This window comes from Tachypleus tridentatus, chromosome 2 (assembly GCF_004210375.1).
Source record: "Tachypleus tridentatus isolate NWPU-2018 chromosome 2, ASM421037v1, whole genome shotgun sequence".
NCBI classification, from domain to species: Eukaryota; Metazoa; Arthropoda; class Merostomata; order Xiphosura; family Limulidae; genus Tachypleus; species Tachypleus tridentatus.
In genome coordinates, this window is record NC_134826.1 from 104,279,910 (window position 1) to 104,296,566 (window position 16,657).

General features: G+C 33.7%; 1 protein-coding gene across 1 annotated transcript in view; it reads left to right on the forward strand.

The window, feature by feature from the left end:
- Nucleotides 1–16,657, forward strand: part of LOC143244743 (calcium-transporting ATPase sarcoplasmic/endoplasmic reticulum type-like) — a 77,578-nt gene that overhangs the window by 29,309 nt on the left and 31,612 nt on the right. The window contains exons 6-7 of the mRNA XM_076489959.1: nucleotides 12,413–12,551; nucleotides 14,258–14,338. Of these exons, the coding sequence (XP_076346074.1) occupies nucleotides 12,413–12,551; nucleotides 14,258–14,338 (220 nt within the window). The remainder of the gene's footprint in view (nucleotides 1–12,412; nucleotides 12,552–14,257; nucleotides 14,339–16,657) is intronic.

Below are 16,657 nucleotides of genomic sequence, written 5' to 3' on the forward strand. Positions count from 1 at the left end.
AACAATCTATTTCTCCCTGATAGTTATGCTTGAGTTCTGAACAGTAACATATCTTCGAAAGGACGGAGCATGCGGTGAAGATGATGACATGGAATGATCACGTTTTGGAAGGCAATCCAGATAACTGGGACTTGGAAATCAGATTCCACGTACTTTGATCTTTTGTCTCTCTCTCTCTTCATGCATGTGTGTAAAAGGGGTCTAGCATCTCTGTAGTACATGAGTTTGAGAAGATTTACACTGTAAGTTGCTATGGAGAGTTATGAATTTAAATCAATTCTCATCGGTAACGGTATTTAAGTTAATAACCACGTTCTTTTCTAGTTTTCTTCTGCAATATACGTTTTAAAAAGGTACAATATCAGCCCCTGACTGCACAACAGTTAGTGTAAATTAGCAGTTTCGTTGACGTATTAACCAAGTTCTCAATTGTCGCTAAACCGGTGTTTATTATGGCTTGATTTATACAGATATACGCAATTTCTGTCCGATATGACGGAGTTCTAACAACATACAACTTTAGCCTCTGTGTGTATTATGTATTATAACGTGTATGCGGTTTCACTTGAGAATTCCTCTTATAATTTATTTGTTTTATATTAAGCATAAAACTACACAATGGGCTATCTATGTTTTGCCCACTATAAGTATAAAACCCAGATTTTTAGCGTTATAAGCGTTCAAATTTATCGTTGAGTCATCAAGGGGAGTTGTCTTATAAAGGAACCTCACTTTATTTATTCAATTTAAACATCACTATACAGGGCTACTGTTCTCATGCCACCATGCCTCTCTCTGGTTTTACACTTGCTCATCATTTCACGTTGTTTTTACAACAAATGAATATTACAATGATCATGTTAATGAGTCGATTGATCAGAATACCTATAATATCTCATAGAATGGATTAGTTTCGAATCAGACATTTCAAACAAGAACCAGACCGCTCATTGGTTTGCTTTAAACACTTTAGAAATCACATCACATGAAAGTAAAACTCTTAAGAACTTCTAATACATCTCAGAACGGCTGGTATGGGTATTAACAGTTTTATTGATAAGGAGAAAACAATGTTTCGACCTTCCTAGGTCATCTTCAGTTACCATTACCTAGGAAGGTCCAAAATTGTTCTCTCCTTACCAATAAAAGTGTTAATACCCATACCAGCCGTTCTGGAGATATATTTTTATTTCAAGTAGGTTTCTCCTTATCAAGAACGTCTAATTTTATCAAATTCTGTCTGTGGGGATGACTCACTGCGCCATCTATGGAGCCCGATATCACGTTTAAACAAAGCCAAAATTGCTAACCCTCCGGAAATAAACCCCTATTCTTCAATATAAGGTGTCAGGTGCATGCGGTGAGAACAATCAACCCCCACCTATCAAGCTATTCACCAAATGCCATGAAGTGTCTTTAATTTTGAATAGAGGTTCAAACAGTTTATATATTTATGGAGCATGTAACCTACCGAACGTTACATTATTTGTTTTACAAATGTGCCCATCGTATTATGCAGATAAAATTTAGAAGTATTGGTAATCAACTGGTGAACTTTGGCCGTATGGGATAGCATGTACAGATATCAAATTATGTGATATCAATTTAGATATTTGAGTAGATATTACATATTGCACAGCCTTCTGCCCAGACATTTTATTACTGTAAATAACAATTCATTTGATTTTGTAAAATATGGGAAACATCCTTATAAAACGAAAACAATGTAGTTCTATCAACGTTATTAGTGATATACACATAGCCTTTCAGTTTGGACATCAAAATACTTCTAGTGCTCCGCTGATACAGCAGTAAGTCTACGGAGTTACAACGCTAAAATCAGGGGCTCGCTTCCCCTCGGTGGACTCAGCAGACAGCCTGATGTGGCTTTACTATAAGAAAAAACACATAAAATACTTCTAATAAATAATTAAACTGCATTCATGCAGATTTGTGATTGACGATACGTCTTTGTTTTATTGTGTTCTATGGAGTATCAACAGTTAAGTTTACAGACTGAAAACACAAAAATTCAGGAAATGATTACCCTGCGATGAAAAGAGCTCAGATAGCTCATTATATAGCTTTAGGCTAAATCAACAATAAAAACATCGTTTTAACGATAGTTTTCTGTAAAACTTCTTGATTTATACTCGTGTGTGTGTGTGTGTGGGGGGGTTCTAACTTCAAGTTAAAGGATTTGAAAGGAAAATTATCGTAAATAAATGAATTACAAATGAGTGTTCAATGTTTCGGCCAAATGGTCAATAATGGTGAACAAAGAGAAATAATTTTTCAACAATTCGACTAAATTATCATGTTTTATTTTCCTTTTTAGATAATTTTCTTAAATATTTTGCAAAATATTATGTTTTTTTTTAAATTTAATAACTATAATGTAAAGTACTTACACTTGAATTTATTTCCAAAACATGCAAATTCATGTGCAACATGACGTTCTTTAAATTAATTATATGCTTATTTCACAGCAACATACCTTTGCCTACGTTCTTTAAATTAATTATATGGCAGATTAATCTATTTTGTACAGAACAACAAAGACTAAAACAAAGTTTCTATAGTATGGCCTCTAGATATTTCCGTGGTAATGAAAGCTAAACTCCCCCATTTTGTGTTGAAGTGTTTTCGGGATAATATCATGCATACAATAACATTCTGTAATAGTAAGCACGCTACTTTACTGTATAGCTAAGCCACTTTCAGGTATTTGTACTGAGAGTGTGTTTGTATAAATATATATATAAATACGTATTTAAACGCACTTGGTGAAATATGCGATAAGCGTAAATACAGTGCTCACTGGTCAGCGTTCCGGACTGTGGACCGAGATTTCATGGTTTGCATCCCACTAGCGCCCAAAAATCTCCAAAAGGCGATTTTAAGGTCGTAGGTGCGTTATAACTGTGAATAAAATCCACTATTTGATTGAAGTAGTTAGCGATAGAATGTGCTGTTGACTAGCTGCTGTCCCTGCAGGCTAGCACTTAAAAATTGGGGACAACTGGTGCAGATAACCCTCGAGTAGGTTTGTGCAAAATTCATGCAAATAAACCATGCAGAGGATTGTTATGTGATAGCTTTTGTGCAAGATTAAAATCACAAATATACCGTAAGATTTTAAAAAGAGATACTTGAGTGAAACATTAGTTCAAAGTTAGGAACGACCGCTGGGGTAGATATCCCTTTTATAGCTTTTTACGATTCTCAGAAAACAAACTAAAATTACGTTCTACCAATTCTGCAGGATAAAATTAATTTGAAACAAGCTTGTAAAATACATTAGAAACCCTAAGAGAAGGCGCATTTTTACGTGAATTATCGATTTATTAACCAGGTTTTCCCTCTTCTTTTGTAGATTAAAAAACAACAGCTTTGAATATAACCCCACCATCTGGTTGTGAAAGAATGTTGTAATTCATTTATTTACTCAGTAGTACTTCGAGCTGTAAAATATCATTGTTGCAAAAGTCTACTTATATAACTATACTTGCGTTAAGCGTAAAGAAAACTTATTATTCCAGGTTTAGCTACTATTTGTAGGAGCTAAGCATGATAAAGGGCATACTCCCGAAACGTAGCAAATAAATCATGTTTTAGTTATAGACATGTATTCTAAGTTTTTTTTATATATTTTAATATTTTTCCACATCTTAAACACAGTTAGCTGTGAGGCTCCATAACAATATTTCGCGAGTGGACATCGTCAACAGGTATGGCTATCGCTTCTTCTTTGTGGGTATTTGGGTATGTTGAATTTTTAAATACCCAGGAGGGTCGGGTGCACAAGACCTCTTCCACCATCCCTAGCTTTCATGTCGGCTACTATTATGTTGCTGTTGTAGTGCTTTTGGGCCAGAGTATCCCACAATACTCCGGCCCTTTTCAGGGCAATGTCCATGTATTGTTTTGATTTGTCTTTTTATCATCTATTTATTCTTTTTTCCTCTTTTATTCCATTTTCTTTTCTTTTTTTAACTTTTATTCTTATAAACGCATATATATATATACCGTAAATATAAATAACAGTTGAACAAACCAAATCAATTGGCAATTCTTAACAACTTCAACTGTCACAGTCACCAACAAGATCCATTAATTAAACATCAGTTTTTCTTTTGTTAATTTCAGTTTTTACTGATCTCGAGTACAGAATTTGAACCTAGGACCACTTTGCACTGCATGTGATTATTGTTTCAAATATCTGTTAGTCTGATTTTGCACAAAACTACTAGCCATTTATAATCCTAAAGTAATGGACGAGAGTGAAGACAGCTAATCAACACCACCTACCAACTTTTGCCACGAAATACAGAACTTAAGGGCAACAGTTCTGCAAGCTAGCCACTGAGGCGCGCTTGGCCCCTGCCCGCACGTAATTCTTCGGACGCTTGTGGATGTTGTGCTGGACCTTTTCCATTCGTTCTCCGTCTTCTCTCCGGCTCGTCGGCCCACTTCTCAGCTGTTTCCCGACGCTCCTCAATTAGGTACATAAAACTGTCAACTTCAAGGTCATTAGTGACCATTGCTCTTGATTAACAACCAACATGCCACTCCAATTCAATTAATTATTTTCGTGATCAGGTGACTAATTTATTCTTGCCTCGTGTGGGATGAAGAGAAACAATAGTTTCTGACCGCCCCTGGTTATTTTTCGTTCACCTTTGGGGAACGAAATTATAAATTAACCTAAATACCTATCCAGTATTTTCCTTTCCTTCCCTCTGTCAACTAAATGAAGGGCGAACACTTAACGCTCTCAAGTAGTCTGGTGCTTTGCAAGAAGTCAACTACCACACAGTTATCTTGGAGACAAGACTAATGATCGAAAATTGCAGGTGATGAATAGACGGCTTTTTTTTTTTATTATTATTTAGAAGGAAAAGGTGTAACAGATTTAAAGCTTACTGAAAACTTTCTGTGATAGCGTTTTCGTGTGTTAACAAAATTCTTCATAAAATGATAATTATGTTTGAACATTTTAACCTTTAGTTTGATTTACAACACCGTTTGTTGACAGTAGTTACAAGCTTTACTTACGCTACATTTTAAAACATCAAAATAACGGCACGTAGCAATGGAAAGTTTATTTGAACCACAGATGCATTATTTCTTTCCCTAAGATAAAACTTTAGCATTCCAGATTGTCATTCTGTATTTCCAACGTGTTGTTTTTAAAACTTTCCTTATATATACAAGTGTGCGTGTGTGTGTGTTTATATATATCCAGTTTCTATTTGGCACGATGATTAAGTCTTCAGCATTATCCAGTTGTTTTACAAATACCTTCCTTTTTTATTGACCTTTTCTTAGATTACACCTGGAAGAATACCTTGACCATATTTAGTGCCAAAACGCTTGAAGAGAAGCAATTTTTTAAGCTTGGCTTGACAACGATGCTATTTTTGCTCAATACCTCTGTTACTTGAATTAAACTCGGAACAGTCGCTTTTGTATAAAGATAATAGATAGTGCCCGTTTAGTCGTGATTGTCATTATAAATAATTAAAAAAAACAACAAGTTTTACAGTTTTAATGTTATGAAATAAATAACACATAAAAGTTAAAAACAGTAAAACTTGTTTATTATTGTTGTCTGCAATAGAGACGCCTGAGTGGTTTAGCTAGAAACTTTATAGCTTATAACACACGACAGTAGACACAGAACAGTTGCAGATTTGTACATAAAAGAATAAAAAATATATAGGATAGGCACAGCCACATTTTATTTGATACCTAAATTAAGAAAGAAAAACAGTGCTCGGGCTGTTGTCGTGACTTTAGTCAGTTTGAAAGTCAACTAGCAAACTATAGTATTTGTGTTTTACCATTTTGTGCCTATCCATTAAGAGTCGTTCCAAGGGTGGTACGAGTTATGCGCTCGCACAAAGCACTGATCCGTAAGAGGCAATAATTTGTCGACGCCGATTAGATTTTTCGAGGAGGGGCAGAATTTATATCTCGCACACGGCGCAATTAACAATCTATATGGCCCTTTCTCCATTTTTAAAGATTTATCGCACGATCTTTAAGGCGCTGGGTTCAAACAATTTAATAATATTAAGAATGTAATATATCAAGCAAAAACGTATATACAGCAATGAAGGTAGATAATACTGTTGGTTATTGATGAACAGTACCATTGAAATAATATTAAGGATATAAGTCTAATAAGATATAGAATTGCGAATATTATTCCACTGTTAACATGAATTCTTTATCGCGATTGGTTGAAAGTGTATCACGTAGTAAGAATCATTTTTTCTTTTTTTTTCTTTCAATGTTGCTTTTAAAGATGTGAAACAAATCACATCAGTATTACCCGATTGTCAAGGCTGTTGTCATGTGTATGCACGTCGTTGCATAACTTTTCAGACGACAGTTCTTTCACCTCAGTAAACCTCATTTAAACTTGACTGCAAACAATTTGCTCAAGTCCGTAAAGTGAATGTGAACGCACCTAAGGGTTAAGATTTCAGTTGCTCAGGGGTGGAGGGCTTCAAAGTCATTTAGGCAACAGAATTTTGTGTGCACTGAAAACATACTGATTCTTTTAGGCTTAATTTACACATAATATCGGAAATCTCATCATCATTTTAGGCCAATTTTGTTAAGTTAGACATGTATAAACATTATGTTTATTTACATGACGACATTCTGGTAGGCATTTGATAAATAAATAATTTCTAAATGTTAAACTTTAAGATTTATATGTAGGGTGTGGGCTAAATATACTCAGTAATTGCTAATTATTTTAGTAAAACTGAAAATAGAAGGGTAGAGCAGGAGAAAAAAATTACTGACAAGTGTTTTCTAGCAACAGATAATTTGTTATCCTTACAATCAAATCAGTAATTGGTCAATATAGTGCAACTACAAACGGGATAATATTATTGCTTAATAGAGAACAAGAATATTTGAATAAAGTTAGAAAAAAATAAACGTTCTTTACTCTGCAGATAACAATAAAATCAAGACACGTGCGGTCAAAATAACCTGAAGGATACTGTTATTAAAAGGAGTTATAGATTACCGATTTTCTATCTTCTGTAGCTACGATAATGGTAAAACAAGTTATCAGATATTTTTAGTGTATATGCTAGACTGGAATTTTATCTCCTATACCAAACTGCAAGACAGTCTATTAGAAAATGTACGAGATATAAAATCTCCAATTTTGATTGAATTTTTTCCTTTTTTTTTCGCAACGAAAGTACGGAAACTTTTGATGAAAAAACATACTTATGGATTTTTTTTTTAAATTTGATATACAGATCTTTACGACTTACAATTTGGTATCAAATATGGTCTAAATATAACCTATATGTGCAAAATTATTTAACATAAACCGCTGACATTTGACCAAACGTTTTGCGAACGCCTATGCTTAACGTCACGTGAACAATTGGTCTGAAATTTTTACTATAGTTTCACCTATGAGTAAAAGTGGACCGTTTCTAGATTTTGTCACTCGGATTAATAGGCTGATTTGGATTAGTAAAATTATAGGGTAGGGGTTCCTAAATTTTGCCAACCGGCGGAGACCATCTACTTCTTTACTGCATTAGCAAACCACCTGTCGTTAAAAATAATTCTTATGTGTGACTGATGTATCATATGCACCCCTGGATTAAAGCACGGGCATACCGGACTGAAACCCAGGGCCTCACACTAATTAGGGGAACTCAAACTATGATTATAAATGTATTGCACGTAGAGGTTCTGTATCGAGAGGGCCTCTATAAGTTGAAAAGCCTTAAACCAGTAAAACCCTTAATTCGGCCTTGATCATATGCGTATTTTATTACTTTTACAGCTTGATTCTAATTTTACGAAAAGTATAATGAAAATATATTTAACTATAGAAAATTAAAAAAACAAACAAATCTTACGATACTTTAGAGTGAAGGGTAATACTGCTTTACTGAAGCAATCTTGCGAATTTCTTGGTCATTGTGTGATAGTTTCAACGAAGATCCGGCTCCACGTTCATCTTATTTCTATACTTCGGATTTAAAAAAATTGTATTGTAGTATCATCGATTTTAACCCTCTCTCTCTTTTAGTTTTAAGAAATACTTTTTTGTTTCTCTCACATATCAATTGTAAACAATAATAGTTGTAAGTACTTACCTTGAGATGGTTTCTTAAATTTGAAGTGGAGTCTTTGGAAGCAAAAAGCGTTTATCCTCGTGGCAAACAGTTTGCATTGCACTTTTACATTTTCCCCTTCTTTTGTACCCCGCTGGTAGAGCGGTAAGTCTACGGATTTACAACGCTAAAATCAGGGGCCCGATTTCCCTCGGTGGACTCAGCAGGTAGCCCGAAGTGATTTTGCTATAAGAAAACGCACACACACATCCCCCCTCCCTTCTTTCAAAATAAGTAAACCGTTAAACTTCCACGACATGAAAGCCAATCTTGTGGGCTGTCTTTGTTGTGCCTACTGACCTAATAAAACTGAATTATTCACCCTTTATATCAGTGGTTCTTAACCTGGGGGTCGCTTGAAGTTTCTCGGGGTCACGGAAGGTTTGGGAATTATTGGGGAAATGACGGAGCACATTATAGTTTTGCCTGTAACTGCCCACCAATGAGAAACACGCTGAAGTGCGACAGTTGAACCGTGTCGAGATACTTGCTGCGCAACCACCTATCGAATTTTGAGTAAACATTTTTAAATATTACAACGTTTAGTTTTGTTTGTTTGTTTGTTTTGGAATTTCACACAAAGCTACTCGAGGGCTATCTGTGGTAGCCGTCCCTAATTTAGCACTGTAAGACTAGAGGGAAGGCAGCTAGTCATCACCACCCACCGCCAACTCTTGGGTTACTCTTTACCAACGAATAGTGGGATTGACCGTAACATTATACACCCCCACGGCTGGGAGGGCGAGCATGTTTAGCGCGACGCGGGCGCGAACCCGCGACCCTCGGATTACGAGTCGCACGCCTTACGCGCTAACAACGTTTAGAATTGCCTAAATTTTTAAAACTAGGTTTTGTTTGATGTTCAGTAATTCCATGGATTTTGCATTTGTTTAGCACTTGTAGCATTTATCAAGGTCATTTATTTGTAACATTTTTAATAAATTAGGATCTTTATATAGTTTTGTTTTATTATACTTTTACCCAAAGTTCACCATTACAAAAATTATTATAGGGGTCACGGTAATACCCTGGAGAGTCTCAGGGGATAAGACGATGAAAAAGGTTAAGAACCACTGCTTTATATAGACTGCATCAGTCCTTCGCTAGTACAACGATAAGACTACGGATTCACAACGCTAAAATCAGGGGTTCGATTCCCCTCGGTGGGTACAGCAGATGGCCCGATGTGGCTTTGCTATAAGAAAAACACACACAGTAGACTGCTTGAGGAGAGAGCTGGATACAATATTGCAAAGCACAACCTGTGAGCTCAAACAGATCCTCGCAGTTTCCAGCTACACCTGTTCTTTGTAAATTTTTTTATTTGTGCACATTTTTTTATATAAATTATCTAGAGGTAATCCTTAAAGTAAACTATAACTTTTGAAAAATATTAATAATCAGAATATACTTCTGACACAAGTAACCATAACGTATTCCGTGGTGATATATATTCCGTTACTTTCCAATGCCAATAGCAACTGTCACACAGCCGTGTAAAATTGGTTATAAACGAGAAAGGATTACAACATTATGAAATGATTATGTAAAAGCTGTATATTTATAATTTAAGGAACTTGTGAGTTAAGTTTACAAAGTATCGAACTCAGCTTTCGTAGTGGTATATCACAATATTAAGTCGAATAGTCGATTCCATTTTGGCCCGGCATGGCCAGGTGTATAAGGCACTCGACTCGTAATCTGAGGGACGCGGGTTCGAATCCCCGTCACATCAACTATGCTCGCCCTTTCAAAGGTGGGGGCATTATAATGGTACGATTAATGCCACTATTTGTTGGTAAAAGAGTAGCCCAAGAGTTGGCAATGAGTGGTGATGACTAGCTGCCTTCCCTCTAGTCCAGTGGTTTCCACCTAGGGGCGCGAGAGAGCGTTCCAGGATGTGCGAGATAACATTTGTTTTGACCACCTTCACCTTTATTCTTAAATAAATAATTACTGTGAGGGGTGCGAGAACATATTAAAAATTTTTAGGGGTGCGGGGCATAAAAAATGTTGGGAACCACTGCTCTAGTCTTGCACTACTAAATTAGGAACGGCTAGTGCAGATAGCCCTCCTGTAGTTTTACGCGAAATTCAAAACAAACACAAACAAACAAACAGAGTGTTTGTAAATATTGGAATTATTTCTCTTGTTCAGTTTGAGATGTATTTTGATTCAAACCGCCAGGTAATGTACCACGGAACGAATATAAACTTTTATATATGTAAATTTATGAAAAACATCATAGTGTTGGAAGTGGATCTTTTTACCTTGCATTGCCCCCCAGTCGCACAGTCGATTTGCAACGATTTTATCTGGGTTTCGATACATGTGATGGGCAAAGCACAGATATCCCATTGTGTAGCTTTGTGCTTAATTACAAACATCACCTTGCATATGTTATTAGAAGGTTCTAAGGTGCGTTATCTAGCGATTTGGTCAACGAACATCTCTAATTGATCGAAGAAAATCATTCCAGTATTGAAACACTCAATCCAGTAACGATACATTGCGATAAATATTTCAGTAATCTGCCTAGCAGAGAACGAAACAACGTCGAGAATCAAAGAGATTGTTGATTAGGTATTTAAAGCCAGTCATTAACGATACTTCTAAGTCCTTTCAGATGTGCTTAAATTTCGCCTCACTAGACATGTTTCATAGAAACCACTTACTAGGGGGCCTAGAGCCTCAAATAACTTTTTTGGTTGTAATTCCGGTTCCGAAAAACCAGTGGAATTTATCTGGGGGTCAGAATGGCCTAAGGTGAATAATATTAAATAAGAAGGAAACTGTTAATGTACATCAAATAATGAAGCTACACAAACTATATGATTTATATTTGCAGCTTAGAACTAGTGTTTACATTTAAATGAGCGTATTTATGTTAGGACGTAGCAGGAGGTAATTTGAGTTTTATTTATTTGTTTTATATCTAGTGTGTTTTAGTCATAACAACACAGAAACCACTGTACAAGATCTTATTCCAACTTTCTTTGTGTAAAACCTGAATGAAAAGGGTCCCGATCTTTTACTACTGATTAAGGAGGTACAGCCTTGTAGTTTATTTGTAAAAAAAAAAAAAAGTGATTGCTGTTTGATTTATGAGCTACTCCATTGTTAATAATCAGCAACTATTTACTGAAAGTGTTTCTTTGACAGTTTGAAAATAAAAGTTGATTAACATATAACTGTGTTGAAGTCATGTAAGAAACGTATTTTTACCCTAAATTATCTTATTTGAAACTATACAATTAAAAAGGATATTTTTGAACAAAAACTACTCAAGTAGCATTTTGAATAATCGAAGGTATTCGAAGTCCTGGGGATATTTGTTTACGTGACGAGATACTGGTTTTAAGTAAGTAGAAAAGCTTGTAGATTATCCGTTTATACTATAGCTAGTTACTCGTTCTAGTGTTTGTGTTTAGCCTCTGGGGGTTTATGAATAGAGCCTAACCAACCTTTACTCACTGAATCTTTTTAAAAGACGGTTTCGGTAGGAAGTGTTTGTCGACGTGAAATCTGTAGGCTTGTGTATAATAGCACAATGTTACAACCCTAATAATTCCCCTGTGTATATTCTCAATCATGACCATAATTCAGCTTCTTTCCATAAACAGGAAATTGAGTTTGGTGAAACTACACGTTTGTTTGTACAAGCCTACCATTATGATTATGTTTTCAGTTTAATCCTACTGAAATGTTTTCTTATGAATAAACGTAACATGTGCAGCGACCGTAGTCTCCATAATTTAAAGCAAGCATTATAAATAATAGGAAAACAAGACTTACAAAGGTTGTAAAGACAAATACAAATTTTTGCCTTTCTGATGCGTTATGAAAATTTCTCTTTGTTCAATGATTATTTTTAAATGCAAGTAACTGAATCTGCATAATTTCGTTATAGACGTTAATGTTATTATCCAAGATATGCTTTTATATATATACTTGTTTTGGTGGGCTGCTATCTGTAAATCATTTTGACTAGGATTACTATAGATGTTTCATGCTGTTTGTAACAATTTTGAGGCACTGTTTCAGGCTTCATACTGAGTCCTTTATCCTTTGTGAAATGGCAGGAGAAATATGTAACCTTTTTTTCTTTAACATTAACTAACAAGTTTCAGAGATAACTGTTGTTATCAACATGTAACTGGTTCTGAATTTAAAATTTATTAGAATAAGGTTTCTGAGTTTGTATCAGGTTTTAGAACTAATCATTTGGTTTTTAACCATGAAGGAAAGGAATGCTGAAAGTGCCATCGAAGCTCTTAAAGAATATGAACCTGAAATGGGCAAGGTCGTGCGAAGCAACAAGCAAGGTGTGCAGAAGATTCGGGCGAGAGACATTGTTCCTGGTGATATTGTAGAAATTTCAGGTGAGAATGATATTAGCACTGGGATGAAATATCTACACTTCTAGTTGTGCTGAATTGAGTATGATGGACATGGATTTGCTAAAGAATTAAAGTTCCATGCATTATAAGGTGTTTATTTTAAAATATATTACTAAATAGTTTTAGTATGTCATAATGCTTATATTAGTGTGTGAGATTTCAGGTTTCATTTGATGTTTTTGTTATGATGTGATTTTTAAAGGGTGAAACATATATCTGAAGAAAAAACTTTTTTATTTGCGGCATTATGGAAAAGGTTTTTATATCATCTCTTGCAGTTTGTTATGCCTTCTTTGGAAGGCTAAAAATTGTTGCACAGGCAAGTAATATGTGTTAGAGAATGGGGAGCATGGAAAAATATTGCATTTTTTATTAGCCTTTTGCTGATGATTAGAAAACAAATTGTACTTGCTAGATATTAGCATAAGCAGCAAATGTATTTTGGAGCTCAAGTGGCATCTTTTGCATTTTTACTTATTTGTCAAAAAGAAATGCCAAATTTAATAAAACCATAAACAATGTTAGTAGTTACAATCTCCCTTACATTTTTAGGCTGTACATGTTGTTTTACCAACTTTGGTTTTATTTTTTGAAGAACGACACTTTAATACTTTGTAAAAACAAAAACAAATGGGCACATGTCTCGAGTGACTCCTAGTTCTATCACCTGTGAATATGAGAATAGAAATGTTGATTTAGTAATTTATAGAAAAATATAATGTAAAAAGTCTCTTATATTTGTATTGTTATTTATGTATGTAAGCTCAAACCTCATCAATTATTGAATATAAACATTTGTTTATGTAAACATGTATGCGTGTATACAGAATGAGTCAAAAGCCTTGATTTTCCTATTTCAATTCAGATATGAAATATCAAAAAAACTCATTTTACCTCATACTGATAGTTTCCTATATAAAATTTAATTTATCTTGATTTGACCTTTATATTATAAAATTGCATCAGGTAACAAATGACGTTAATATACTTAATCATCCTAGTCGAGCAGATTTTAAATATTTCACAATTTCTTTGCAACAATAGGAAAAATCAGAACTTCTGACTCAACTGGTATATGTTTACTAGATGTGTCCAGTAATGAGTTATATATAATAAACATTTAATTTATAGAGATGTTATTTTTTATTTTTGAAATGGGAATATTTTGGGTACAGGTAAGTATCTAATTGTATTTTTCTAATTTAAATAATAATCACTCACTGAATCATTACTAAGTGTAGATGGTGTTCATGACATTCATAGGTGTTCTAACACCAGAACCATCCACAGAAGAGAACAAAGTTTGGGAACAGTCACACTAGTGTACTTCACCATCAAATGTCTTACATGAGTTAGATGGAAATTGTAATGCAGAACACGTATGAATAAATGAGAGTTAATGTCTCTCTCTTGCAAATTCTTATTGTAGTAGTGAAATATTTACTCTGTCTGTTCCCAGGGTTTTATTATCATACCGTATCCTGTTTTGTTGTCCAAACACCTGGCAACCAATATAAAATTACTCTGTATTTATTATTAATAGATTGTAAAGAAAATAGTTGAGTAAACTGTAGCAGTTATGTATACTTTTCTTTTCTCTCTCTTAACTGTACCAAAACTTATTGTAACAAATTTGTGAAGACATTCAACTTCTGTTTTTAATTTTTTTACTGTTTGTACATGTTTAGTTGGTGACAAAGTCCCAGCAGACATTAGGCTAATGAAGATCTTCTCAACAACTATACGGGTAGACCAGTCCATTTTGACAGGTAAATACATTAGGATTTGAGTGTCCAGAATGGCATTTAAAAATGTTTGCCTTTTGATAGAGTTTGATATGTAGTGCAGTTATTGCTAAAGTTTACTGGCCATTTAATCATAAAGAAATGTGGATTCAAGGTGAATGGGAACCTAGCAGCAAACATGATAAAAGTTATTTTAGCACAAAAGTTGTGTCTAAAGTGAAATTAAAAATGGAAAAATCATCCCTTTTCATTGAAACCTGATTTATTTCACCATGCAAATATATTTTATAGCCTTACAGATCATCTAACACAAGTTATCAATGTATTGAAAACCACTGGTTATATCATCATTTTAAGCTTTCTCTTTAATTGGCAGCTCTTCATTAAGCAGTGGTTGCATTATATTTTTTGTCAATGTCTTTTAAAATGTACATGCCAAAAGATGTTGATCTCATCTTCCAGGAGTTGAGTTCAAATATTTAATTACCATTTGTTTGCACAAAATGAAGTAATTTTGCTAAGATAAAATGCTTTTAATCACATACACATGACTGCATGTAACCTCATAACCTTTCAGGTTGAATCTGATAGTTGTCAAAATGTGGTTGCTCTGAACCATATATCAGTAAAGATTTATTCTTTGTCATGTATCTTAAGATATGTTATACCAGTAGTTAATTTATTGTGAAGTTTGAGACAATGAGCAGTCAATAAGTGTGTGTGCATGTTTTTTACTAATTTCCATTCAACCCAGAAGGCATAGAATTATTGTTTACTGATTTTATAAAAAATTGACTTGCTGTTTTGACTTATTTTCATATATATATGAAACACCTGTTCATTGATCATGAATATTCACCAGTTGTCTAAATAGATACAGACTTGGGACTAGATCTCACTTAAAAGTAATATGTCATATTAAAAATCAGTAACAAAGTAAAAAAAACAAAGCCAAGAAGGAAAAAAATGTTATTGTACACTTTAAAAAACATTAATAATATGTGTCTCAAATGGAGTTACACAAATCTAAAGTCAGAAGTTACAACACTCTGCAGTAGCAAAGATTTCAGTCAAACATCTGTAGTTCAAATGTTTGACATCAAGCCTTACTTTGAAAGAATCATAAAAGTTTTCTCTTTTTCTGCACTAACACTTTCTCAGTCTTGAAAGATTTAAAATGTACTTGACTTTATTATTGCATTTTTTTGACATCCAACTTACTTATTTTGCATCCAGGATGCAGACTTTTTTATTAATAAGATCATGGTATTGTACTGATTTCTTTTTGCAATAATACAGTTATTTGTAGCTTCAGCAGTTGAGTTTTCTGTGTCTCTGTAATTCTTTCTAAACAAATTAATTACAGATTGTTTGATTTATTTTATTTCATACACATAGGTTGTTTATTTTCACAATAATCAATTTTTTTTTTTGATTTGGTGGAGCCACAGTCAGTTCTCAGTTGTTTTATTAAAGTATTTTTTGCCACTAAAATTTGTTAAAAAACTAAAAGAGGTTTAGTATTTTTTTATACATTTACTTTTTTACTTTTTGCCAAAAATTTTATTGATTTTATTTTTAGTCCACTTTATTCCCTATAATATTATGAATTTATTGTATTTCTGTATAATTGTGTTTTTGTAATAATGGTTTTATGTATTTTATGTCCCATGCATGAACTAAAACTTGAACAATTATTGAACCTTAAAGAACCCAGTGCTGTGTTTGAAAAAACTTCTGTTTTCCAAAGATTTGTTAAATGTTTTGAGCTGTGTTATTTTTCTTGTATCTGAAATTTTTGTTTAAAAATTAACAATCCTAAGTTATACAATGATATCTTAGACAAGGTTAAGATTTGATTAGTTTGTCAGTTTACCTAAATGTCATTAGACCTGTAATGTATATCATTGAAAAAAATGAACAAAACTGTTAATGTATAGACAATACATATTACATATAACATTTCTATGAATAAGTTGTTTTTGTTTTTGCGGTTCTTGAATTGTGTGTATAAAATCATTTAAATGCTACATTCATTATTTGGTCCTTTAGGATTTTTTCAAGAAAGAGAGTGTATAATAATGATATTTTAACTATGTATGTAACCAGATGCTTATGTAAATAGCAGAGTTTCAACCAGTACTTTGTTTGTTTTATTGCAGCAAGCCTGGGCAAAATACATTGTCAGCAAAGGATATGGCAGATATTGTGTGTTTGAAATATTATATACCCTTGGAAAAACCTTAAAGTACACACACACACACACACAAGAATGTACTGTTTAAAAATTCAATAAGCTTAATACTGTTGTGTTATGATAACTATAATTTAAAATAATCATGC